This window comes from Microtus pennsylvanicus, chromosome 3 (genome assembly GCF_037038515.1).
Source record: "Microtus pennsylvanicus isolate mMicPen1 chromosome 3, mMicPen1.hap1, whole genome shotgun sequence".
NCBI lineage: Eukaryota > Metazoa > Chordata > Mammalia > Rodentia > Cricetidae > Microtus > Microtus pennsylvanicus.
Genome location: NC_134581.1, coordinates 13208203 through 13236177, shown reverse-complemented (window position 1 = coordinate 13236177; position 27975 = coordinate 13208203). Strand labels below are relative to the sequence as shown.

The window sequence follows — 27975 nt, the reverse complement described above, 5'->3', positions numbered from 1 at the left end:
GGGGGAGTTGCTCTGTCGGTGTAAACAGCATCGAAAGCGGATTACAGCGTGGTAGCCGTGGTCGGGGACTGTCAGCACCCACCCACCCACCCACCCACAGGAAAGGTGAGTGGAGGTGGTCTCGGTCCCAGAGACAGAGGGATGCGAGCTAGCAAGTGTGAGCGCCTGTCCTGCGACTGCGCAGAAGCCGAATGGGGCGTCACGGCTGCTTGCGAGGGGGACCCGCCAGCACGCCTGCGTTGTGGCTTTGGCTGTTTATGGCTTCACCTGGTGCCGGAGAGCTCTAGCCAGTCACCATCCAAGCACACAGAGAGGACCAGGCTTTGACCAGTGCTCAGTTCAAGAACCACAATTGAGCCGGGGCGGCAGAAAGCACGTGGGGTGCACGGGTGCCCTCAGGTGGGTGGCTGTCTGGACAAGGTCCTCAGGAATCCTGGTACTTTCGAGAGGACCATGCAGGTGCCCAACATTGAGTGATAAATCATCTTTGTTTGTGCCCTCTTCTGGTCCTCGGAAAATAAGCATCTAAAAAGGAGGGCGGGTTGGGGGAGTGGTCTTTCCTTTCACAAAGCTTCGCGCGCCCCCTGGCGTGGGTGGGGCAGGGGTTGGGGCAAGAGCGGCCTAGAGATTGGAGACTTAAAAGAGAATTGCCCAGCTCTGTAAATAGCCCTAGTGTGGCGGCTTCTTGGCTTCTTCACCAGGGCCTAGGGCGTTCTCCAGTCACCGGTCCCATAGAACCGGCTAACCCAGTGGGGAAAAGCCTCTTAATGCCCACGGACCTCTCTTGTGTCAGTGTGGATGCTGTTTTCAAACAGGGTCTCATGCAGCCCAGGGTTCCCTGCATGGCAAGTTAGAGCCGTACCTCTTGTTTACATCTTACACTTAATTGATGACCAATGATCTGTCCCAATTTCTTTTCTTTAGTTAATTGGCATCCCCTCTCAACGCCTTACTGGGTGACAGGTCCCATCCTAAGCTGCCCTTGATCCAAGGATCACCGAGTGCTCTCTCACCAAGCCTGGGAGCTGAGAGCTGCGGTTGTATTTTATCCACATGAAAACCCAGCAGCTCTGTCCTCAGGGCTATGTGGCCAGCAAGCCAGGAGGCAGGGTTCCAGCCTGGGCCGTCTGACTCAGCCCCTGTCCTCTTAATCCTTCCTGTGCCCTCTGTCTCCCCTGACTTGATCTTCCAGTTTAACAAATTACCCTAACAATCATCAACTGTCCCAAGGGAAACTGACCGGGCAGCACAAACTGTAATTCAGTTTAGAATTCCACTGAGAAGCAGTGGTGGCTGTTCTGACCTTACTTTAATTTTAACCTCCCACTCCCAAACAAACACTGTTCTAGAAAACCCACTCTGCCTTCCAGCTATGGAGTATAGCCCCACCCCCGCACCTTGGGGTCCTGAGCAGTTCCTATTGGCTGCAGCCATTCTCTTGGAGTGAGCTGGGCTGATGACAGAGCATCTTCCCGTACAGCAGCCGCCTAGAAGGAGCCTGTGGAAGGCTGGGAGCTTGGCTCCTCAGGTGTAAGGGCAGGAAGAGCAGGAAAAAGCCAGGGTCAGCTGCTGTCCTTGATGGGCTGGTTAGACAGCAGTTCAGAGCAGAAAATGGAATGTATTCAGTGTGGCCATATTGGAAACCAGAAAGAGGCTCCGAGGGACTCCCCTCCCAGCTGCATCTTCACAGTCCTGGCATGAGGTTGGCGTACGCAGACGGTAAGAGGTGCTGCACAGCTAAGCCGTCCTGCGCATGTGATCCTGCCCGTCATCTAGGCTCTCATCTCTGCTGCAATGTGATCTGACCAGATGTCAGAACCGTGTGAAATTTTCTGAGATACAAGTTCCTCCTCTTCGAGATACAAAAGAAGGATGGACCAGATTTCAGCCTTTTCTTTCTCTCAGCACGAGATTATTGGAGGAAGTTCCAGTTGTAGGGAGAGCGTCAACTGTCTCAGGGGTATGGCAGTCAAAGGGAAGAGCCCCAGTATCTCTTTAGCATATCTTCATTCAGCCAGAGGGTCACCGGGAACCAGGTCCATCTCTCCGTAGCATTCACGTGTTCCATGGCCCCTGCTTTCCCTCTCCCGCTTCGCCCTTGCCTCTCTCTCTCTACCCACAAAGGGGGTATCAAGTTATGTGTCCTCAGAGGGAGCCTGTGTTGGGTCTCCTCCAAGCTCCCTCCAGATATTTCGCATGATGCTCTGAGCTGTTAACTTGGTACCCACTCCACACCTCCAGCCCCCTAAACTCTAGACAGCCCAGTTCATCAGTTGACAAGGAAGAGGCTAGATGACCTGAATGTTCCCCTCCTCTCCCCTGGCGTGTGACTGCTGAGTGGCGACTAGAACTCTGGTGCCAGGGGACACATTTTTCCAGTCATGCCCTCTGGCTCCTGGGAGCTAGTGCTTTTGTCAAGAGATTCTGACATAACTGGGGGGGGGAGGGCATGGAAAGTTTGTCAACTAAATCTGCATTGATGGTTGTGTCCCCTGTCACTTCCAACACCGCTCTCACCCCAGCTTGACAGTTCGCCTCTCTCTCTGGGGGGCTTCCCTCTTCTCGTGGCTCCATGGCAGTTGGTTCAGCCCCACACATCTGATTCTCTGACTCAAATGCTGAGCCAAAATATATCCCAGCTTGCAGATGTTTTGATATTCTCCCTGATAGGCTTGGGACAGATGTGGGATGTGTAGAAGGTGTTTTCTGGCTTCCGTGGGCACTACAGGCACATGATGCATAGATGTAGATACAGGCAAAAGACTCATACACATAAGAATAATAAAGTTTAAAAATCTGGCCTGCTGGTATAGCCCTGCGTCATTCCTCACCCATCCTGCATCTCCACCCTGGTAAGCTCCTCCCAGCTTCTCACTCTGTAGATGCAATCAGCTTTACTTGGGCATTTTGGTTGACTTTAAAAGAGTTTTTATTTTAATTTAAGATGTTGTTTATTATTATTTTTGTTGTTGTTCTCTCTCTCTCTCTCTCTCTCTCTCTCTCTCTCTCTCTCTGTGTGTGTGTGTGTGTGTGTGTGTGTGTGTGTGTGTGTGTGTACAGGTTACGCTTGTGCCATGCCATGAGTTTGAAGTCAGAGGACAAGTTTTGGGGAGTTGCTGTTGAATCATGGACCCGAACATAATAAGGGTTTTATGTTGATCTTGTTTTTAATGGTTTTTTTTTGCCCCCAGAAGTAAGTTTCTGTTTCTTGAAATGTAGATCCTTCCTCCTTTGTCTTTGTAACATCTCCCTGCACCTGTCACACAATAAAAAGCAGAGGTGACTAAGGTGCCCAGTCTTACCACAGCCAATCAATAATTCAATTATTTCTATAGAGGAATTGTATTTCTATAGAGGATCTGAGTTTGGTTTTCAGTGCCCATATCAGGTGACTCACAACCAGCTGTAACTTTGGCTCCAGGGCAATCCAAAGCCTCCTTGAGTACCTGCACATACCCACGCCCCCCCCCCCACTTTTTTTTGTTTGTTTGAGACAGGGTTACTCTTGTGTAGCCCTGGCTGTCCTGGAATTCACCCTGTAGACCAGGCTGGCCTCGAACACAGAGAGCCTTCTGCCTCTGCCTCCCAAGTGCTGGGATTAAAGGTGTGTGCCACCAGGCCTGGCTTGTGTGCCTGTGTTCCACAAACCCGGTCTATGTGCATATGAAACTGACATATGTATTTTTTTATAGGTAACTTTATGCTGCTCCCCAAATGGGACACAAAGTGGTCGTGTTTGACATTTCTGTCATCAGATCCTTGTGGGAAACTCGTGTCAAGAAACACAAAGCATGGCAGAAGAAGGAAGCCGAAAGGCTGGAGAAGAGCGCCCTGGAGAAGTACATTTTGGTGCCTGTTATTCCAGCTGGGTGGGAGTGGGGATTCATGCAGGCTGCTGGCTGGGGGGAGGGGAGCTCTTCATGGGACTTCTCACTGTCATGGCCACCTTCCTCCATAGACTCCATAGCCAGGTGCTGCTGCGTTCACTCCTTTAACAGTGACACGCGAAGTCATGAGGAATTACGTAATGTCCAGACACTATACTAGACACAAAAACCCTTGTGTGCTCACCGTGTGAAGGCCGCTTGCTGCCCTTCACTGAACTCACTAGACCACCCCACGCTCCCACTAGGCTACTTTCTTCATGCGGTTCAGCTTTCACCTTCTGAGCTAAATTCTAGGTGAGATCCATTTTTTCATCTACTTGAGCTGAAATGATGCCGTCCGCCTCCCAGAAACTTATGAAATGTGAGTTAAAGAGTTCTGGACAGAAAACCAAGTTGAGGGTCTGGAGAGATGGCTCCGCAGTTAACAACACTTGCTGCTCTTGCAGAGAACCAGGGTTCGACTCACAACTACCTATAGTTCCAGCTCGAGGGTATGTAATGATGCCCTGAGGCTCCTGCAAGCACTGCATACACCTGATGCACACACACACATACACACACACACACACACACACACCACTAAGTTGCAAAGCTGGAGAGATGACTCAGCAATTAGAAGTGCTTGCTATTCTCCTAGAGGATCCAAGTTCAGATCCCAGCACCCAAGTGGGCTTCCTCATAACCTTCTGTAACCTAGCTATAGGGAATCCAAAGCCTTCATCCCTGGATATTCATTTATGGACATGGCATACATACACACAAATAAATAAATGCTAACACACACACAAAGCCACAAAACATACTAAGTTGAGGTAGTGCTTCAAAAAACCCTTGATGGTAAATGCGAGCATGCAATCATATCAACACTGTCCAGCGTAACAGAAGGAGGATAAACTCACACACATCTGTAATTTTATTCTCTGTGAAGAAACTTAAGCTAGAATTCTTGAGTGATACATTGCGGTTAAAGGAAACGGGGTTCTGACTGGCTAACTCAACCCTACATCCAACCAGCAAATGATGAAGCATTTGTATTGGCTTTGTTTGTTTTGTTTTTGTTCTTCAAGACAGGGTTTCTCTGTATAGCCTTGGATGTCCTGAACTCATAGACCAGGCTGGCCTTGAACTCATAGAAGGCCAACTGCTTCTGCCTCTTGAGTGCTGGGGATTAAAGGCTTTGGCCACCACTGCCTTGCTATTTGTGAAATTTAAGTTAGCAACCAAAGGTGTAAAGTGTGAATCATTCAATCAATTTATCTGTAATCTATTTTTTAAAAATGATTTATTATTTTATTTTGGTTTTTTGAGACAGGGTTTCTCTATGTAGCTTTGGAGCCTGTCCTGGAACTAGCTCTGTAGACCAGGCTGGCCTCAAACTCACAGAGATCCACCTGTCTCTGCCTCCCTGGTGCTGAGATTAAAAGCATGTGCCACTACGGCCCGGCTTATTTTTGTATATTATGTACATTGTATTTTGCATTCATGTGTATCTGTGTGAGGGGGTCAGATCTTGGAGTTACAGAGAAGTGTGAGCTGCCATCCAGGTGCTGGGAATTGAACCCAGGTCCTCTGGAAGAGCAGGCAGTACTGCTGAGCCATCTCTCCAGCACCCTACAATCTATTTTCTTAAAAAGCTATTTAGTGCATGCGTTCCTGTGCAGTCTTGCCACTGCTCACGCGTGGAGGTCAGAAGACGAATCACAAGAGTCAATTGTCTCGCACACGTGGGTTCCGGAGGGTCAGACTCCTGCCGTTAGCCTTGGCAGCGAGTGTCTTCACTGCTGAGCCGTCTTTTCAGTTCCGCTTGTTTTCAAATCAAAACAGGGTCTGAATAACCCAGGGTGCAACAAGAATGAGCTTGAATTTCTCTTTTTATTTTATTTTGTTTTCCTTTCTAGGCAGGATTTCTCTGTGTAACAGCTCTGGCTGTCCTGAAACTTGCTCTGTAGCCCAGGTTGGCCTCGAACTCACAGAGATCTGTCTGCCTCTGCCTCCTGAGTGTTGGGATTAAAGGCGTGTGCCACCACTGCCTGCATGAGCTGGAACTTCTAATTGTCCTACCGACACCTCCCCTTGCTAGTATTATGTGCTGTATTTGTATCAGTTTGTAAATTGTGATATAGGAAAGATACAGGTCTTAAGTGCTGTCTTCGCACTATGTTGTCTGGATCTGCCTTCTGATTTGATTTCAGAAGCAAGAAAAGCTGAGGCAGGGGGATGTCTCAGTGGATCTGAGTTTGATCCCTGGGACCTGCATGATGGAGGAGAGAAATGATGTCCTCTGGTCCTCTGTGTTTCAGAGGCTGGCCTTGAACCCTGGTCCTGCTTCCACCTCTCAAGGGCTGGAACTATTGGCCTGTGCCAGCACATGGAGCCTTTCTGGGTGCCTTTCCCCAGAACACTTCTTCCTGTGACTGAAACCTTTGTTTCAGCTGTGTTAATTATTTAAAGTGTTCCTGATCCCTCAGTTTAATGCCATGCGCAAACACAATATCTAATGTGGCTTCTTGCCAGCAGAAAGTTGTACCGGAAGGCGATGTTTACAGAGCCTGGCAGCACAGCAAAGGTGTCTGAGTTCAAGGCCAGGCAGGGCTACAGGAGACTCTGCCTTAACAAACAAGGAGAAGACACTTGCAGATAGACCTGGGGAGCCAGTTACAGAAATGTGGGGGTGCAGAGTCAAAAGCTGACATGATAGCGTAATATAATCTTAAACCGAATGTTTAGGTAATTTTGGTAGGAGGTTTAGCCAAGGATTCCATCTAACTCGGCTCATCTTTTTAGTTGTGGTCATTAGTGATTCACTGAAGGGTCTCAGTTTTCCCAGCATCCCTGGTGGCAGGAAAGAAAGGTCAGGATAGGCCCTAGGTAGCCAAGAAACCAGGTTCCAGGGAAGTGGAGGAGCGAACCTGGTTATTTACCCTAGGAAATAACTGGTCTTCTGCTCCCATCTTAGGATAAAGGAGGAATGGAACTTCGTGGCCGAGTGCAGAAGGAAGGGCGTGCCCCAGGCCCAGTACTGCAAGAATGGCTTCATAGACACCAACACAAGGCTCCTGGAAAAGATAGAGAGGAACTCAGTTGCTAGGCAGAGTACGTGGGTCAAGGACAGAGACAAACGGAGCGATCCGTTTGTGTTTGAGCTTTCAGGGACACAGTGGACGGTGAGTCAAGTGTCTGTCTGTCTGTCTATAGAAAGCGGACACTCAGGGTTGTTTTATGGCTAAGGTTGAGCCTTAGCTTTGGCCAGATGACTGCCCTGCTCTGTAGAGGGATTTCCGGTGGGCATGAAGGAACTCTGCCTCTACTCTGAGCCGGGTCCTCCTGTCCTTTTGTTGTTGTTTGAGACGGGGTCCAACACAGCCCGCCCAGACTGACCTTGAACTATTACTGAGGTTGGCTTCAGTCTGACCTTCTGGATCTGCCTGGTCTCCCGAGTGCAGGGATTTCAGGGTGCCCTGCACATCCAGTCTCAGAGGTCAGCTTTTAGAAAGCCATTTGACCCGAAGCATTATTATCTTATTTTGTTTGTATGTATTTAAAAAATGTACTTTTTTTTTTAAGTGCTGGGGATTGAGTTCTTGGCTTCATGTGTTAGGGTCTGAGAAAAGCCCCCCAAAAGACCAATGACAACATGTATGCAATAAGAAGAGAGCTTTACTGATTCCAACATTAGGGTGGCAAAAGGGGGACCCCTAAAGAAGCTTACAAGCCCCTTTTAAGTGGAGTTAGGGGAATTCCACAGAGAAGGGATTAATCTGGGCTTGATTGGTGGATGAAAGATTAGTCTGGGAGCTGATTGGTGAGAGCTGACTGGTGGGAGGTCTTAGTGGCTAGGTACTTTCTGGTAGCAGGGTAGGGGAAGCTATCTTTAGCTTGCAGAAGTCTTGGGGGTGTCTGCTGAGCTAGCAGAGGGGCTTTGGGGACCTGCTGAGCCAGCAGAAGGACCTGTGGTGGGGTTTGCTGGTGGTCATCCGTAAGTTGTGGTTTTCCTGAGACCAGCTTACTCACTCAGCTCAGCCCCGGTCTGGTGAACTGAAACTGAGGTCTCTGTCAGGGCTCTGGTTTGCTGCCCCCTACTCCACCCTTTTCACATGAGTATGAAGAGAGCCCTGGGCTGTGCGGATTTAGCTAAGTGAATATTCTGTGGGCTACAGTTTTCTCAGAATGAGAAGATTCCACGCAGCCTCCTAGCTAGTTTTCTTTTGCATTTACGTCATTGATTCGATTGGTAGGTGCAGAGATGGTGCCTGCTTACGGAACTCAGGCCAGCAGGCTTGATTGCAAGCACTTGTACCCAGTGAGCCATCTTGCTGGATCAGAATTTGTGTATGAGTGTGTGTGTGTGTGTGTGTGTGTGTGTGTGTGTGTGTGTGTGTAGGTCAGAGGACGACTTTGGGGAGTTCTCTCTTCCCCCAGGGCTCTAGGGATTGGACTCTAGTTGTCAGGCTTGGTGGCAAGTACCTTTCCTTGGTAAGCCATTCTACTGGCCTTCTACATTGTTGTTGTTGTTATTATTGTTTTGTTTTATTTTGAGACAGGGTCTCACTATGTAACCTTGTCCAGCCTGGAACTTGTTATGTAGGCCAGGCTGGCCTCACACTCAGAGATCTGCCCCCTGAGTGCTGGGATTAAAGATGTCACCTCCACTCCCAGTGCACTTTAATTTTTGAGACATAGTTTCTTACTGAATTAGAAAGTCACCTCTTAAACAAAACAAACCTATTTTGAAAATTTACTTTTTATTTTATGTGTATGAGTGTTCTGCTTGCATGTATGTCTATGTACCATATGTGTGTCTACTGTCCATAGAGACCAGAAAAAGATGTCAGATCCTCTGGAACGAGACCCACTGTGTGGGTGCTAGGAACTGAACCTAGGTCTTCTGTGAAGGCAGTTAGTGCTTATTATAATAGCCAAACCGTCTGCCCATCTCTACAAAGTCATCTTTTACTGCAGTGGCAGCCAAGCAAGCCTGCAGGAACTGCCTGATCCCACTGGAATTACAGGCATGTGTGGGGATTTGAACTCACTCTTACTTTCAGATCAAGTGCTATTGCCCACTGAGACATCACCCTGACCCTTAGCTAGTCTTCTGGTGAAAGCATTGGTATATCATTCTCATGTGCTGTCAACACGGTCCTGGCCACATATCTACATCATGCGGTCTCTGGAATGTGTGTGTGGGTACAGTGTGTGTATGTGGGTACAGTGTGTGTGTGTGCGCGCACGCGTGTGACAAAGGTCAACCTTGGGTGTCTTCCTCAGTTGCTCTCTGCTTTGTTTTTTAATCGCATTTCTCACTTTTATTTAGAACTTGTCCTGGGCCAGGTTGGCAAAGCAGCGAGGCCCCCGGGATCCACCACCATCATCTCTAGATTTCCAAGACAGGGATTGAAGATGTGAGCCACCGCTCCTGACGTTAGAGGGTTCTGGGGAGCAAACTCAGGTCCCCAAGCTTGTGAGGCAAGCCTTTTCCCAACAGAGCCATCTTCCCAGCCTCTGGCTTTCTTTCAAACAGACCTTGGTGATAATGCCCACTCTACCCATCTTACGGTCTCTTATGAAGAATACCTGAGTGCAGGGCGTTCTTGGGTTGGAAGCTTGTCCACACACAGCAGCAGTGGCCATGAGGCCAGTTACAAGCATAGAGTGACTGTTATGCCCCGACCCACGAAGTCCCCCAAAAGCCAACAAGGAGACCAAGTCCCGTATGTAAAAGCAAAGAGCCTTTATTTTATGCAAGTTTGCAAACTTGGTCTTTCCTTATGTCCAATGTATTCGAATAAATGGAGAGTCCCGAGCTCAGTTACAGTTGGGCTTTTATAGTAGTAAAGGAGGGAGTGAGGGGTTTCTGAGGTTCAAGACCCCTGATTGTCTGACATTTGTCTAGGGGTGTCCTGGTGAGTGTGTGCTGGCAGATGATCCTATCTACAAGGGTTGGAACATTAGGCATTTCCTTTGGATGGTCTGTTCTTGGGTGGTACTTGGGTAATCTCAGTTTGTGGTTCTTCCTGCAATCAGGTATTGCAGGGTAAACTACTTCAGGGTAAACTTCAGGGTAAACTACTGAGACTCAAGCCTCTATTAAACTTATGGATGGCTGAGTCCTACTCCGGCAGGTGATAATGGTTGGAAGTAAAGAACTTCCTTTGGGTGGTCTATTTCTATTTAGCTTATCGTGGCTGGCTCCTACAGCGGCCACTCTTCCTACAGCGCGGCACCACACATTGCGGATGGGAACATTATCTTCACCTTCATGGTGTCAGGGACCCTTGTCTCTCCCTTTAGTGCCAGGTACCTCCGGTATAGCACGGGCGTGGTGGTTTGGATTTCTGCAGTGGGACAAATTGTTGCTCAGAAGTCCTAAGCATCTTTCCACACCATCAGTTCTTATCCCAGCGCCGCTGAACTAGGGAGGCTGTGGTTGTCATTGTCATTATTCCTGCAGAAGCCTAAGCTAGGGAGACAGCACAGCTGAAAGAAGGGGGAGGCTGGGTTGGGATGGGCTCACTGCACACAGCTTGTCCCTGAGGCTCCTCCCTCTGCTATAGACTCATAATCATAAAAACACTGGATGGTTTGCTATGGAAAACACTAGTTATTTATCAAATATTTCTAAAAGCAACTACAGAGTAAGAGAAATAGAACATAAATGTCTAAAACAATCAGGTGTGCCCAGCTTGCACCCCGCAGGCCAAATGCACCCCGGGATAGCTATAAATGCAGACCAACAATACATAATCATGAGCTTATTTAAGATATGGGAAATTGTTTTCAGGTTTTTAAACTCCATCTATGCAGTTCTCAAGCATGAACTTTGTAGATGTCAACATCTGTCATGATGTCAATGAATGGAATATATAGGGCAGATCTTATGTTAGAAGATGCGTGCTGTTGATAAGTATTCTGAAACTGGTCATCTGTGTTCACTAGGATTTACATATATATAAACGTATATATATGTTAACTGTACATATTATATATGAGATGTGTGTGTGTGCACCTGTGCTTGTATGAGCTCAGAGGCCAGAGAGTATGTTGTGTGTTCTGCTCAATCATTCTTCCCCTTATTCTGATAACCATATACATTACATAGCTAGTTTACTTAGTTATATTTGGAGACAGGCTTTCAATAAGTTGTTCAGGCTGACCTTGAACTTGTGGTACTTCTGCCTCACCCTCCCAAACAGTTGGACTTCCAGCAGGCCTGCTCCACTAGGCCTGGCTAGAATTTGGTTTTATTATCTACCCCCACACACATCTCTTTTTTTTTTTTTTTTAATTTTGAGACAGGGTTTCTCTGTAGCTTTGGAGCCTGTGCCTCCTAAGTGCTGGGATTAAAGGTGTGTGCCACCACCGCCCTTGATTTTATTATCACAAATCGGAAATGAGGTTGATCAACTACTGTGAGTCACCACTGGCTTCTGCAGAAATGGCACCAATGTCTCACATGTCTTTTCTGCTTTGGCTAAATCCTTGGTCTGGTGAGGCTTTGTGAACACGAGGAACTGAGACTGCTGACCAACACCGTTCCTTCTGTTTCAGGAGCTCCCGGATTCGCTGAAGGAGCAGACGCACCTCAAAGAATGGTATATCCACAGCACCCTGATTCAGATCATTCCCACATACATCGAGCTGTTTCAAGCCATGAGAATTCTGGACTTGCCAAAAAACCAAATCACGTGTCTTCCAGCTGAAATTGGTAGGTTACTCGGCAGAAATTTCTGGTCCTTGTCGGTGGTGAGCAGCCGGCTGTAGGGCAGGTGGCGCAGTACCAACACCCCATTTCTTCCTCCTGCTCTCCTGGATGTCCCTCAGCTGTTTCCCTGTTCCCAGAGACACTGGCTCAGTATCCCCTTTGGGACATGGAATACCGTGATCTGCCTGCCTGACTTGGCATTGATAGAAATTTCACAGTTGCTTAGAAACCTGAAGTCATGGGAATGGGCAACACTGTAAGAATTTTCTGAGCCAGGCAGTGGTGGCGTACAGCTTTAATGCCAGCACTTGGGAGGCAGAGGCAGGCAGATCTCTGCTAGTTTGAGGCTAGCCTGGTCTACAAAGCAGGTTCTAGGACCACCAGGACTACACAGAGAAACTCTGTCTCAGAAAACCAAAAAACAAAACCAAAAACAAGCAGAACAAACAAACAATTCCCTATGAGATTCCCATGTACAGCCAGCATTGATGGGCTCCGACCAAGGGATGAAGGGAAGAGAGCAGCAATCTTGGGAGGCCACTGTGTGAGCTGGGGCAATCACTCAGACAACCCGCCTTCCTATTTCCCTATCTGTAGCACGGCGATCATCGTGCGCTCGATTCACGTGGTTGTTGTGAGGCTGGTAGCATTATTTACTGTCTCATTCACGAAGTGGCAGGAGGGGTGAAGGTTGAGCAACTATCCTGCAAAAGCAAACCGTCATTTTTGGTTTATTAATTTAAATTATGATAAAGTATTCGGTTTCTTAGGATGCCTGTGATGTGATTTTTTTGAGTATTATTATATATTTGTTATTGTACTAGTTTTTAGTTTGGAGCTGGTTGAATCAGAACTAAGGGACTGGAGAGATGACTCAGCAGCTAAGGGTGCTTACTGCTCTAGTAGGGGACTCAGATTTGATTCTCAGCACCCACAAGGCAGTTCACAACTGCCTGCCACTCCAGTACCAGGGAGGATCTGATGTCTTCTGACCACAGAGGTCTCCTGCACACGTGTGGTAAATATACATACACATCAGAACTAAAATACAGTATTTTCAATCATTTTGATAATTCCTGTTCCTCTGGATGTGTTCCCATCCCACTGGAGAAAGTTGCTTATAACTATCTGTTGGGCAGCATGACATGGAGTTGAAAGAATGCAGATATAAGAGAGGATGGTGTCCGAGATGCAATCTGCAAGCAGCCGTCCCCTTTAGTCATTGACCATGCCTCTAGAACTCTGTGCATATGTCTGTATCTAGCTCATGCCCTGTGAAGCCCACCAGCAAGCAGTGGCAGTTTCTGCTCTCCTAGGAGCTGCTCTGATCTTCACAGTCAGGGCCAGTGAGTCAACTCATCATGGGGTTTGCACACTGGATATCTATGTTGTTGTTTCTTTTCACTCTTTGGGGGGCCCGCCTCCCAGCTCCCAAATAAACACACACAGACTTGATATTACTTATAAATGTCCGACCTTAGCTTGGCTTGTTTCTAGTCGGCTTTTCTTAACTTAAATTATCCCATCTACCTTATGTCTCTGAGGGTTTTTTTTCTTTTTCTATGTTTCTTTCTTTTTTTAAAGATTTATTTATTTTTAAATATTTACTTATTTATTGTGTATACAATGTTCTGTCTGTGTGTATGCCTGCAGGCCAGAAGAGGGCACCAGACCCCATTACAGATGGTTGTGAGCCACCATGTGGTTGATGGGAATTGAACTCAAGACCTTTGAAAGAGCAGGCAATGCTCTTAACCGCTGAGCCATCTCTCCAGCCCTTTTTCTGTGTTTCTTTTTTATTTCTTACACCGTGGCTGGCTGTGTAGCTGGGAGGCTTCCCCTGATGTCCTCTTCTTCTCTTGTTCTTCCTTGATATTTTTCTCTTTCTATTTATTCTCTGCTTCCCAGCCCTACCTATCCTTTCTCCTACCTTGCTGTTCAGCTCTTTGTTAGACCGGTCAGGTGTTTAGACAGGCCAAGTAACACAGCTTCACGGAGTGAAGCAGCATAGAAGAGTGTAACACATCTTTGCATCATTAAACAAGTGTTCCACAGCATAAACAAATGTAACACATCTTACAATAATATTCCAGAGCATGCCTGGATACAGAGGACAGATCCCCTGCACAGTCAGGAATGTTCCCACAGCCTCTTGTATGTGAACACTTGGCCTCCCGTTGGTGGCACTATTTGGGAGCTGTGGAACATTTAGGAGGTGGAGCCTGGCTGGGGGAAGTGTTTCAGTGGGAATGGGCTTTGAGGGTTTTACAGCCTTGTTCTACTTTCTCTGCCTCCTGCAGTGGACGGATGTGCAGTCAGTCAGCTTCCTGCTTCTGCTTCCGTGTCATGCCTTTTATGCCATTGTGGATGCTCTCTTTGGAACCATAAACCAAGATCATTTTTTTCTCTTTCAATTTTTAAACATTCTATTTATGTATATTGGTGTTTTGCCTGTGTGTGTAACTATGCACCATGCGCATGCAGTGCCCAAAGAAGTCCAAAGAGGGTGTCAGAGCCCACAGTTTGTGATTAGCTGTCCTGTGCATGCTGGGAGTTGAATCTGGGTCCTCTGGAAGAGCTCTTAATCACTGAGTAGTCTCTGCAGCCCCAAACTATCTTCTTTAAACTGTTTCTGGTCATGATATTTTATTGAAGCAACAGAAAAGGAACTAATGGCGGGTTAACTGCAGTGTCACAGAGATTAAACAGAGAAGCTGAACCAACCAACAAAACCCACAAACAGCCGCAGCGCCAACAGCGAGATGCTCTGATGGAAGAATTTAACAGAGAATGCTCCATGGGCAAACACGAAGTTAGATCTTATGTCTGCATATCCTTTTTTCCTTTTCCTTTTCTCCCTTTGAATTGCTTTTTGAGACAGTGCACCTTGTGTAGAACTGTGTGAACTTTACGCTTCTGTGTTTCAAGTGCTGGATTGCGGACACTCCATGCCATCTCTGGGGTCCTTGTCATTAGGGGAAAGTTTAACCCCCGAAATCTGTTTCTGTTCTGCTTGTATGTTTGTTTTTGAGAAAGAGTCTCACTGTGTAGCCCTGGCTGGCCTGGAACTCACAGAAATCCGCCTTCTGAGCACTGAGATTAAAGGCCTGTGCGCCTGACCAGCCTGTTTCTGTACTTAAAAGGCTCTGAAGGACCTGCTCCATGGAGGTTAACTTTTTGTGTTGCTAGGTTGCTTGAAGAACCTGAGAGAACTCAATGTGAGTTTCAATCACCTGAAGAACGTTCCCCCGGAGCTGGGAGACTGTGAGAATCTAGAGAGATTGGACTGCTCTGGGAATCTGGACCTGGAAGAGCTCCCCTTTGAAGTGAGACGCAAACACCTGTGCCCTATGACTCCCTGTCGTTTAACTTATTACATGGCATGTTCTATACTGTGAGGAACCTTTACTAACACCTCTAGTCTGCTTTTTCTTTCTTTCTTTTTTTTTTAATTACTAGATTGTTCTCAGGCTTTATCTGAAAATATAAGAGTTGCCAAAGAACTTTGAAATAGGACAAAACTAGAGAACTTACATTATGCAATTTCAAAGCTTACTATAATGTCACAGCATTAAGTTAACATAAAGACAGAAATTTGGGACAGAATTAAGATTTCAGAGAGAAATCTCTATAATATGTGCATATATTTAAATATATATGATTTTATTTTGAGATAAATTTGTAGTCTTGACTGACCTGAAATTTGCTCTGTATACTGGGTTGGCCCTGAACTCACAAAGATCTGCCAGTCTCTGCCTCCTGAGTGCTGGGGTTAAAAGTGTGAAACATGATGCCCTATAACTATATTATATTTACAATCAATTGATTTTTGAACAGAATCACCAAGAAAATTCAATGGAAAAAAGACAATCAATTTAATAGGTTTTGGGGAAATTAAAATCCTTACCTAACTCCATACATATTATGACATAAATGAAGAACTTGAAAAACACCCTAGATGAAGGAAAGCAGATTTAAAAAAATGTTACATGAAATTTCCAGGAAGAAAAATGTGTAGAGAAGGAAAGTAGATCCATGATTTTCTAGTGAAAAGATTGAGGGCACAGAATGACAGCCAGTAGGAAGAAGAAAACCTGAGCAGAGGTGATAGAAATACCCTGCAATTGCGTTATGGTACATTGTATATCCATGATGGGTATGGTTTGTGACATGCAAACTCTACTTCATTGGAGTCTGGGGAATTACAGAAAGGAGCACGTCTGGTTTCTTCATTGTCATCCCGTGTGCCCTCTGTTTGTCATGAACCCCCTGGTGTAGAGGGCCCAGCCAGGGACTACCTCTCCAACATGCCTGCTCTGTCATGTGTCTCTTCATTTGTTCTCTTACAAAGCCAAGTGATACGACCCTGCTGTAGACTTCCGAGAGAGCAGACGTAAAGGGGTAAGCCCGAGAATAAACAGGACTTCTGAGACAAAGGGGAAGATACTGAAATCCCCTGGCGCACAGCTGTCCCTCTTCAGATACGTGCTCTGCCTATGTTCACTGTGGGTCAGATTTTGAGCAATATGACCGTCTCAGTCAGGGTTCCTACTGCTGTGGTAAACACCATGGCTACAGCAACTCGAGGAGGAAAGGGTTGATTCACCTCACACTTCCACATCCCATTCATCATCAATGGAAGCCAGGATAGGAACTAAAGCAAGGCAGGAACCTTGAGACAGGAGCTGATGCAGTACCGTGGAGGGGTGCTGCTTACTGACTTGCTCCCCATGGCTTGCACTATCTGCTCTCTTATAGAACCCTGGACCACCAGCCAGGGATGTTACCACCCACAATAGGCTGAGCCCTCCCCTATCAATCACTAAGAACATCTTTTACAGATGGGTCTTACGGAGGCATTTTCTCAGTTAAGGTTCCCTCCTTTCAGATAACTCTAACTTGTGCTGAGCTGACATAAAACCAGCAAGTGCAATGATACTGTGTCAGTGGACTTTTAAGGATTTTTTAGGTAAATAGAAGTATTTTCAGTGTATTTTATGGATGTCATATTGCTTTGCCACTGATAAATGTAACTAATGGGGGATGCCGGGTGTGTTCAAGCTCCATGACTGCACACAGACAGACATGGTGTTGGAGAAGGAGCTGAGAGTTCTACACCCAGATCTGCAGGCAGCAGGAAGAGAGAGTGAGTCGCTAGGCCTGGCTTGAGCTCCCGAAAACTCAAAGCCCACCCTCTAGTGACACACTTCCTCCAACAAGGCCAAACATCCCCGTCCTCTCAAATACTGCCACTCCCTATGAGCCACTGGAGGCCATTTTCATTCTAAGTGCCAATAGTCTAAAAATACATTTGCTACGTTTATTGTGAAGAGAAAGACGAATGGTGATTTACATTTGTTTCTGTTTTGTTTTTATTTTCTTTTCCTGCCCATCTGATTGTTGGCACCCGGGGCAGAAGCCTTAGTCTGGATTACAGGTACCCAGCACATCTCTTTGATCATTCGCTGACACGTGCTGCCTTCACGGTTTGGAATTCCAGACAAGGACATAATCAGACTGTGTCCCTTTGGTAGACTGTATTTGATGACAGGAAGATGGGATTCATATTAAGCTAAACATGGGCATAAGCCCAGAGCTTTTTCCTTCTGCTGCTCACTACTGCCCTTTATTGGCCCAACTAGCCCTGTGTTTCGAGTACTTTGTGAAACTGTGCTTTAAATGTCTTTATTTGTTTTGTATATATACACACCTGCATGTAGGCGAATGAGGAAGTAAGAACACAACTCTTGGGAGCTGTTTTTTTTTTTCCCTTAGTGTAGGTCCTGGGGATTGAACTCAGAACACCAGGTTTGGCTACAGATGCTCTTACCCACAGAGTCATCTTGGTGGCCTGATAATGTGCTTGGAGAGAGAGTATAATTTTACTCATGGATGCTCAAAAGAAGTCAGTAAAAAACATTAGCTTCTTTTATGTTTCATAGTATCTGTCAAACTTTCATAACCAATTCTAGATATGAAATGTTTGTTCAACTTTATTCAAAATTTATAGATTTGCACTGAAGCACAATATCTCCCCATGTATTTGACCTGACATGCTGCAAACAAGAACTGTGGATAAAAAACCACAACAAAAGAGCCCAACCCTGCTTAGCTACTGGGGCCAGACAGGATGAAGAGGACTTTACCATGTCATCTAACCCATCCAAATGTGTATTTCCTCGAGGCTTGTCAAAACTTGTTACTGCCATCCTTACCACACCCTAATTCGTAATTTGAATTTTCTAGTTGGGCATAGTGGCACACACCTCTAATCCTAGCAGAGGCAGGCTGATCTCTGTGAGTGCAAGGCCAACCTGGTCTACATAATGAGTTCCAGGACAGCCAGGGTTTTGTAGTGAGACTCTGTCTCAAAAAATAAACAAAAAAATAAACAAACAACGCAAAACAAAGCAACAGCAAAGACTTGAGCTCTCTGCCTCTCTGCCTGTGCTGTTCCCCACCTGGGAGACCCAATTCCAATGTTCTCTTCTCCGTAAAATCTTTTCAGACCCCTGACCATTGCTCCCTCATACTGCTGGGTAAAATCACCCACAGTTAATAACTGAATCTATATAATCCCTCCCAGATTTACCCAGAGAAGTGTTCCCATGGTGATTCTCACTCCTGTCAAGTCAACAATCAGGATTAGCTGTCACAGAGGGTCATTCCAGTATTCTCTTATTCCTTTCTAGTTGAGTAATCTGAAGCAAGTGACGTTTGTAGATATCTCAGCAAACAAGTTCTCCAGTGTCCCCATCTGTGTCCTGCGGATGTGCCGCCTGCAGTGGTTGGATATCAGCAACAATAATTTGAGTGACCTGCCGCAAGATATAGACAGGTAGCTACTTGCACCCTAAGGTGAGGTGTATGAACTCATTACTAACACTTTAAGACCACTAACACTTTAGATATGCTAGCACATGAATAGCCTTTGAAATCAACCACTTTTCCAGAGTTGGGCACTAGGAAATGGGAGAATAAGACAGTCTCCATGCGCACCACACATCCATGCATGTATGCACTCGAACACTTCTTCATTGTCTTGATGAATTTGATTTCCTTCAGTTACTCATTTAGTTATCTGTTTATCTACTTATTTAATGTCAGATGTTCCCCCTGTAGCCCTGGCTGCCCTGGAATGTACTATACAGACCAGGTTGACCTTTAACCTACAGAGATCTGCCTGTCTTTGTCTTCTAAGTTCTAGGATTAAAAGTATACAACACTACACTTGGATTTTTATTTTCTGAAAGCATCTTAAGAATTGAGTGTGTGTCCTCGACCATAGAGGCCTGAGGATAACTGGAGGGAGATGCTTCTCTCCTTCCACCAGGAGAGTATGGGTCCAGGAGAACAAACTCAGGGTGTCCGGCTTGGTGGCAGGCCCAGGAGAGCGAACTCAGGATGTCCGGCTTGGTGGCAGGCCCAGGAGAGCGAACTCAGGATGTCCGGCTTGGTGGCAGGTCCAGGAGAGCGAACTCAGGGTGTCCGGCTTGGTGGCAGGTCCAGGAGAGCGAACTCAGGGTGTCCGGCTTGGTGGCAGGTCCAGGAGAGCGAACTCAGGATGTCCGGCTTGGTGGCAGGTCCAGGAGAGCGAACTCAGGATGTCCGGCTTGGTGGCAGGTCCAGGAGAGCGAACTCAGGGTGTCCGGCTTGGTGGCAGGTCCAGGAGAGCGAACTCAGGGTGTCCGGCTTGGTGGCAGGTCCAGGAGAGCGAACTCAGGGTGTCCGGCTTGGTGGCAGGTCCAGGAGAGCGAACTCAGGATGTCCGGCTTGGTGGCAGGCCCAGGAGAGCGAACTCAGGATGTCCGGCTTGGTGGCAGGTCCAGGAGAGCGAACTCAGGGTGTCCGGCTTGGTGGCAGGTCCAGGAGAGCGAACTCAGGGTGTCCGGCTTGGTGGCAGGTCCAGGAGAGCGAACTCAGGGTGTCCGGCTTGGTGGCAGGTCCAGGAGAGCGAACTCAGGGTGTCCGGCTTGGTGGCAGGTCCAGGAGAGCGAACTCAGGGTGTCCGGCTTGGTGGCACGCCAGGCACCCTTACTTGCTGAGCCATCTCACTGTATCTTCCTTCTCTCCCTAACTTTGAGACAGTCTTGCAAAGTAGCCCAGGTTAGCCTCAAACTCAGGATCTTCCTGCTGCTACCTCCCAAGCACTAGGTCCAGGTACACACGCCACCAAAAACAGCTTAGAAGACATTTTTGTTTTGTTTATTTTTATTTTATTTTTGATTTTTGAGATAGGGGCTTGCTCTGTAGCCTGGAAGGGCTCGGAGCCCTCAATGCTCCTGAGTGCAAAGACCACTGATGCAAGCCTCTTGACTAGGCTTCAGTTTTTTATAGAATAACATTGCTAATTTTACTCCATAGGAATGGAAAAGAAAATTTATTATGTGTAGAGATAGAACAAGACGGGGAAGGGAATTTTTTTATTACTTTTCATTTATTAATTTAAGGTGCATAATCTTTAAACAAAATTGGCATGTTAGTTATGTTGTTAAATTATATCCAATCAGCTGTTTCCTTTATAAAACGATTATTATGGGCTGGGGAGATGGCTCGGTGGGTGAAGTGTCTGCTGCGCAAGCTTGAGGACATGAGTTGAATCCCCGCAGTCCTGTAATAGCTGTGTGTGGCTGCTTCCAGCGGTGGCCCTAGTGCTCGGGTGGGCAAAGACAGGGGGTCCTGGAGCTGGCTTGTCCTAGCCAGCTGGGAATCACCAGGCTCAGTGAGAGACCCTATCTCAAAAGACAAGGCGGAGGAACTGGTGAGATGGCTCAGTGGTTAAGACTGAGTACTGCTCTCGGAGGACCCGAGTTCAGTTCCCAGAACCACATCAGATGGCTCACAACTGCCTTGAACTCCAGTTCCAGGGGATCTGACTGAACGGGCGCTTGCGCTCATATGTACATACTCACATACAGACACACTGTATAATTTAAAATAAAAAACAAACACAAACAAAAACAACAGAAAAGAGCACCGAACTGCTCTTGCAGATGTCCTGAGTTCAGTTCCCGCACTGGGAAGTTCATGACTGCCCGTAACTCCAGCCCCAGAGCATCCAACACTCTGGCCTCTGTGGGCATCTGCACTCATGTACACAGACTTAAAAAAATAAAGATAATTATTATTTTTTAAGATTTTATTTATTGCCTGGCGGTGGTGGTGCACGCCTTTAATCCCAGCACTCAGGAGGCAGAGGCAGGCGGATCTCTGTGAGTTCGAGGCCAGCCTGGTCTACAAGAGCTAGTTCCAGGACAGGAACCAAAAAATCTATGGAGAAACCCTGTCTCGAAAAATTCACACACAAAAAAGATTTTATTTATTATGTATACAACATTCTGCTTCCATGTATGCCTGCATGCTAGAAGAGGGCGCCAGGTCTCATTATAGATGGCTGTGAGCCACCATGTGGTTGCTGGGAATTGAACTCAGGACCTCTGGAAGAGCAGCCAGTGCTCTTAACCTCTGAGCCATCTCTCCAGTCCCATAAAAATAATTCTTAGAAAAGAAGGTGGAGAGCAACAGTGGAAGACTCTTGGTGTTGACCTCTGACCTCTAGGTGCTTGTGTGCACATGTGTATGTGTACCTTCATGCATGTGTGTCCGCACACACAATGAAAATAAAATACATTTAAGATGTAACCTGTCCTTTAAAAAATAGTTATTGCACTGAAACGTGTAACGCAAGATAGATTGACTCAGTCATTTATGCCACTGATATTACTAGGCTGGAGAGTGGACTGGGCCTAATGGATGAAATACAACCTGTGGCCTCTTGGAGTCTATACTCTCTTTTTTGTTTGTTCGTTTTTTGAGACAGGCTTTCTTTGTGTAGCCTTGGCTGTCCTGGAACTAGCTCTGTAGACCAGGCTGGCCTTGAACTCACAGAGATCCTCCTGCCTCAGTTCCCAAATGCTGGCTTCCACCGCCCAGTGGCATCTACACTTTTATTTACATGGAAGCATAATAAACTGTGAGGATTCACAGTCTGCCTTGGCTTAGGCCCGAGTGTGACACTTTTCCACCCTTGGTCCCTGTGATGAATGAATGCCTTCCTGGGCGAACGAGGCCAAGTGAGACTTACTTGTGTTTGAATGACAAAGGAGTTTTTGAGATATTTATGACATTACACAAGAATTTGTAAATGAATGAAAAAAATCTGAAGGAAGGGTCTCCAGATTAGAATAAAAATAAAATAAAACAATCATAAAATATATATTTTTTTGCATTTCCTTCTTGTTCCGTGGCTTTCCTCCTACTTTATGTTGAAAAAGAATAGTGAGGGGCCTAGAGAGATGACTCAGCGCTTAAGAGCACTGGCTGCTCTTCCAGAGGTCCTGAGTTCAATTCCCAGCAACCACACATTGGCTCACAACCATCTGTAGTGAGCTCTGATGTCCTCTTCTGGGTGGGCAGGCATATGTGCAGTCAGAACACTATACATAAAAAAAATAGCGAAAGAAGACTAAGTTGTATGAAAAGAAATGCCTTGCTCAAATATGTTTGTTCTTACAGCAACCCTGGGAAATGCAGGAGACACTTAGAGGAATCTGTTGATCTCTGAGGCCCGTTGTGCCGTGTTCTGTATTGTTACTAAATCCATGTTCAGTATGTGATTAAGTCAGTAAAGTAAAGTCTTCATAGTTCTATGCATAATTTCAAAAGATGACAACCTTATCTAAATGTGAAGAGTAAGCTCATGGTTGCACACACGTTTTGGTGGTGATGAGCCAAGCAGGCTTGCTCATGGTTGCACATATAGTTTTGGTGGTGATGAGCCAAGTAGGCTTTCCCTGCGGGAGCAATTTCAGTTCCCTGCAGTTGTCTGTAGTTCACCGTGGAGTCTGTCCTGAGTCCTGGCTTCTCCGCAGGCTGGAAGAGCTGCAGAGCTTCCTCTTGTATAAAAACAAGCTGACCTACCTTCCTCAGGCCATGCTCAACCTCAGAAAGCTCACCTTGCTGGTTGTCAGTGGGGATCACCTGGTGGAGCTCCCGACTGCCCTCTGCGATGCCTCCACACCTTTGAAGTAAGTATGTGGGAAGGGGAGGGCTCCGGGACAGCCCCCCTCAACAAAGGCAAAAATGCCAGCCGCCTCTGGCTCCAGACTGCTTTCTTAGGAGCCTGATTCGGATATCCTCATACACTGAGCATCCGCCCCTACTCCACTGTCTACAGGAACTCCAAGGGGTTTATTCGTTTTTCACAGGCCTGAGTAGGACACGTCATTGGATTTCTGGAGTTGCAGAAACGGCTTGCCAATGGGCAGCATGAGGTGTGGACACAGCATAGGCCTCTCGGCCGTCTCTCAGCTATCATGTCCCTGTTGCCTCGGAGAGGCCAGACACTGTTCAAGCAATCCTCTCTGTTTGCCTCATCTTTCTGACCTCCCACAGTGAACTCCGAAACAAAGACAACCATCCATGCAAAGATGATACGGGCTCTAATCTGGGGTGAAGTCTTGCTTACTCCCCAGAAAGCTGACAAAGCTAGGGACCGTGTCCTCCAGATCCTTTGCGTGTATCTTTATTTGTCTCTATGAAGAGACCGAAACCAAAGCTCTTGGATGGTGTATTGTGCGCAAGATAAAGGGGAAACAGGGTTCTGATTGGCTGACTCGTGTCTTTTAATTTCTGTTAGACAGGGTCTCACGTGACTTGACTCAGCCACTAGTAGTCAGGACTGACCTTAAGTTTCTTCCTGCTTCCACAGTTTATGTGGTGCTCGGGCTCACGACCAGGGCTTCATGCAAGCTGAGGAGGGAGGCACTGTGAGGACCAAGCTGCACCCCCAGACTTTGATTACTGATTTAAGAAAAACAGTGATGGGCTGCGTGGGGCTCAGTGGTAGGGTGTAAAAAAGAAAGAGTTAACAAATCGGTCAATTAAAGAAACTGCTGCTTCAGAAAAAGAAATCTTCTCACTCTTTAAATGTTGATAAAAAAACCAGAGTGATTTTATATATATGTATATGTGTGTGTGTATATATATATATATATATATATATATATATATATATATATATTCCTTTTCCTTTCTCTCTCTTCTTTCTCTCTTTTGAGACAGGGCCTCTCTCCATAGCCCTGGTGTCCTGGAACTCACCATGTAGACCAGGCTGGCCTCAGACTCACAGAGATCTACCGGCCTCTGCCTCCTATATTCTTAATTTTCAGAAAAAGTATTTATTTTATGTGTGCAAATGTTTTGCTTACCTGCCTGAGTGCATGTATGGTACATGCATATCTGGCACCCTCATTGATCAGAAGAAGGCATTGGATGCCCTGGAACTGGAGTTACAGACAGTTGTGAGCCAGCATGTATGTGCTGGGAATTGAACCCTGGTCCTCTGGAAGAGCAGCCAGTGCGTTTGACTGCTGAGCTATTTCTCCAGCCCACTGAAGATGAGTTTTGCAGTTGAATATTCTCAGTAAACGTGTTACTTTCCCCCACAGATTTGTAAGCCTTATGGACAATCCTATTGATAAGAGCCAATGTCAAGACAGCGATGAAATACTAGAAAGTGAACAGGACCGCCAGCATTTTGATAAAGAGTTTATGAAAGCATATATTGAAGATCTTAAAGAACGAGGTGAGTTGGGAATATTTAAAACCATCTAAAGTGTATTTTGCAACCTCCACCTGTTCCTGAAATACGTACATCAACATCAGTCAGAATGACAAAAAAAATTATTTGTGACTATTTGTGAACCAATGGAGCATTTTCTTAGAACATGAGGGTTTTTTTTTTCTCTCACTTTTATTAGTTCTTTGAGAATTTCATCCAATGCATTTTGATCATTCCACCCCTCCCTTCACTCCTGGGCCCAGCCACCTTCCCTGCCCAGTTTTGTTTCTCTCTCTCTGTTTTAAAAAAGCCCATCAAGCATAGTTGGTGTTGCCTGTATACTCTGGACTGTGCGGCCTTCCACTCAAGCATGGGAGGCCGAGGAAGGGCTGCACCATTAAAGAAAACTTGTTCACCCTTCCCAGTAGCTACGAGTTTACCCCTTAGCTAGAGCTGGGCCTGCACGCCCATGTCCTGTATCCATGCTGGGGTTTTGTGTGGCTTCACCTTACACAGGTCTCCTACATGAACTGTGAGATTTTCCTTGCATACTGTGTGCTTGCTACATATGTTAACTATATGACAGAACACAGAGGCTGAGAAACACACAATTAAAATGTGAAGTTTGTATTAATATGTAACCTTTAAATTACAAAAATTATTATTATTGTGTATGTGTGTGTGCGTGTGTGTGTGCGTGTGCCCCTGATGTGGAGGGCGGGGCTCGTGTGCTTGGGTGTTCATGTGTGAATGAGGAGGTCAGGAGACAACTTATGAAGCCCATTCTCTCCTTCTGCCTCTGTATGGTCTAGGAATCAAGCTCAGACCACCTCATTTGCATGGTTGAGGACCTTTATCCACTGAACCACCTTGCCTCCCAGTAAATGACATTTCATTATTTTGATAAAATACATTCAAGTTAATAGAAAAATGAGACTCCATTTCAAAAGTTGATTAAAAAATTTGAAAGCATTAACTCATCCAAACGAAATACTTGTATAAATGTCAGAAACAAGGAGAACACAGTTGGCCAGCAAGGAAATAGGCCCGCTCAGACTTGGTTTTCCACGGCATGTTGTGTCCTGAGGAGCGCAGATAGTCAGATAACTCAAGAAGGCCTGGGAAGGGTTTTGTTCTTGGGTTCAAATCCAGGGTCTTGTGTATGATAGAAGTTTCTCTACCATTGTGCTACCCCCTCAAATGGACCACCTCTCACAGTTGGTATCAGCCATCTGTAGATGCAGCTTGGCGGTGAGGAGAAAGACTGGACAGTACACACTGGGAGGAACAAGGCTCAGTCTATTTAGTAAGAGCTTGGTTAGAAATAGCCCTGATCTCTTATAAACCATATCGTTTCCCCTGCTGTCTTCAGCCCCATGTACTTTACCAGCGATTTCATCAGCTTTTGTTATTTGGTCATATAGTTTCCAGAGCCTAGAGGGAGCTGTGCCAGGTGGTTGGGAAGATTATAAAAGAAAGAGACTGAGTGTTAATAGTGTAGATCTAAACGTGTCTAAACCTGGCTGCCCAGTGGTTATACCTCGCACGTCCTCGTCAATACTTGACGTATCGATGCAAGTCACGCGTTGTGGTTATATTTCATAATAAGAATGGATTAATAAGGGACTGGAGATATGGGTCGGGGCTAAGAGCACTGACTGCTCTTCCAGAGGACCCTGGTTCATTTCCCAGCACCCACATGGCAGCTCACAGTCCGTACCTCCAGTGCCAGAGACTCAGACACCTTCTGACCTCCAGGAACACAGGGAGTGTACATAGGGCACAGACATACATACATGCTAACAAAACACACAAACACATAAAATAAATTGATTAACTAAGAAGCGGGAATGAATAGCTAAGTATATATTTTTCTTTGTTGCAGAAGCCGTTCCCAGTTACACCACCAAAGTGTCATTTAGCCTTCAGCTTTGATCTGATCCACCTGAAGACCACAAAATCTTACTGCTCTGTGCTCTCCGTCTTTGTCTACGCGTTACATCTTACAGGAATTGTGGCTTGTGCTGAAGGACAAAGCTAGAAACTACCACCTCACTGTTAAGAAAAATAATTTTCAAATTTCAAATGGGGAAGACTGGTAAATTTGCATAATGTTAATATTAATAGATGGATTTGCATATCCTTGTTCTATATGATGCACATTTAATACTTTAGGAAATATATTTTTTAAATATAGAGCAGCTAGGCAGTGGTGGCAATGGCCTTTAAGCCCAGCACTCAGGAGGCAGAGGCAAACAGATCTCTGAGTTTGAGGCCAGCCTGGTCTACAGAGTGAGTTCCAGGACAGCCAAGGCTGTTACACAGAGAAACCCTGTCTCGAACAAAACAAAACAAAAACAAACAAACAAGTTTTGAAACTGGATGCATTGTTTTCAGGAATCCAGGGCTGGAGGGTTGTAAACAAAAGTGTTTCAGTGTACTATCCACTTCTATTGAGAGTAACGCTCCTTGAGTTTAAACAAGTGCTATTTCCACATTTTAAATTCACTTTGGCAAGTACATTAAATTGTATTTTATTTATGTACTTTATACATAAATACATAATACATAATAATAAATTGTATGTTATTTATGTATTTAATTGTATTTAACTCTCAGGAGAGACTGAAGGTATAATTTGGGTCTCGAGGGTGGAAAGAAGGGCTGGCATGTGTACTTCAATGGACCCTAGGTGCTCAGGTGGTGTGGGCCTGGGAAGGTCCAAATGTGCTCGGGGAGCCCTCCTACCCTGACAGTTCCCCTGGTGGACCTGGGACATCAGAACAGAGCAGAGTAGTGCCCTCAGTGCTCATTCCTGGAGGGGTCCACACTGATGACCCCCTAGAAAGGCTTGCATGTGGGAACCTCGGGAGGGCTCTGCCTGCCGGAGTGCAGCTGTGGGCCAGGCAGGGGATGTTAGTTTGTGTTGGCCAAGGGCTGGGCTCTCTGTTCTTGCACTACTTGTACCACGGGAAGAGCCGTATAAAGCTCCTGTTTTTCTACCAATGTTGACTAGGACGGACAGGAAGTGGCTGGTCATCTTGAAGACAGGAGGGAAAACGCACACGCATCTCTGTGTGTATGAGTGGACTCACCCGTGTAGTCCTCCCCCCCCCCCCCCCCGCCATGTGGGGGCAGGGCAGCCGCTACAGCCTTTGCAGCTGGGAAGCATTCTGAAGCTGTGTTGTTAGGTGCCATACCGTCCAGGCATGGAACATGTGGAGTCTGATGACCCTCAAAAACTAAATTTTAAATGCAATTTACTTAAATAGTCACTTGTGGCTATCATACCATGTAACAAGGCCCAGCCTGCTGGATTGGGACGGAGGACGTTGTCTGTGATTTTAAAAATGGGAGGGGTGGTTTTTACTTTTTCTTACCTGAAGAACTGATTTGCTCTTAGATTTATATAATTTTAAAAGGTTACCAAAAACACACAATTAATTAAAACAAAACAAAAACCCCTAAAACATAGGGGCTGCTAGGGCTGGGAGCTGACTCAGCAGTTAAAGCTATAGCTACTCAAATCTAAGGACCAGAGAAGCCCATGGAGATCTTAAGTGGGCGGGGTGACCCAGCTGTAATTCCAATCTTGGGAAGGAGAAACAGGATGTGTTCAGAGCAATTGGCTAGCTAGCCAAACCCACTGGAAGCTCTTGTTTTGAATAGGAGACCCTGGCTCAGTAAACAAAATGGAAAGATGATAAAAGATGATTCAGACTCAGACCTCTCTGTGCGTGTGCGCGCGCGCGGGTCCATGTGCCCTACACACATGAGAAGCTATGTAATGCATGCATACATACACTCACAGAAAAGGGAAAGGA

At 46.2% G+C, this 27975-nt stretch overlaps 1 protein-coding gene across 3 annotated transcripts; it reads left to right on the top strand.

Annotated features, from left to right (window-relative positions):
• On the top strand, positions 1-26150 carry Lrrc2 (leucine rich repeat containing 2). Of its 3 annotated transcripts, none has more exons than XM_075964417.1 (9): positions 1-105; positions 3693-3839; positions 6844-7051; positions 11436-11592; positions 14779-14915; positions 18282-18427; positions 22461-22616; positions 24039-24175; positions 26037-26150. In XM_075964417.1, the coding sequence occupies exons 2-9, from the start codon at positions 3715-3717 to the stop codon at positions 26084-26086; spliced, it is 1116 nt and encodes a 371-aa protein (XP_075820532.1). In that variant the 5' UTR covers positions 1-105; positions 3693-3714; the 3' UTR covers positions 26087-26150. The 3 variants fall into 3 exon arrangements, with proteins under 3 accessions (XP_075820532.1, XP_075820533.1, XP_075820531.1); XM_075964418.1 differs by lacking the exon at positions 1-105 and adding an exon at positions 239-399; XM_075964416.1 differs by lacking the exon at positions 1-105 and adding an exon at positions 286-399 and having other exon boundaries at positions 3693-3849.
• The last annotated feature ends 1825 nt before the right edge of the window (positions 26151-27975 follow it).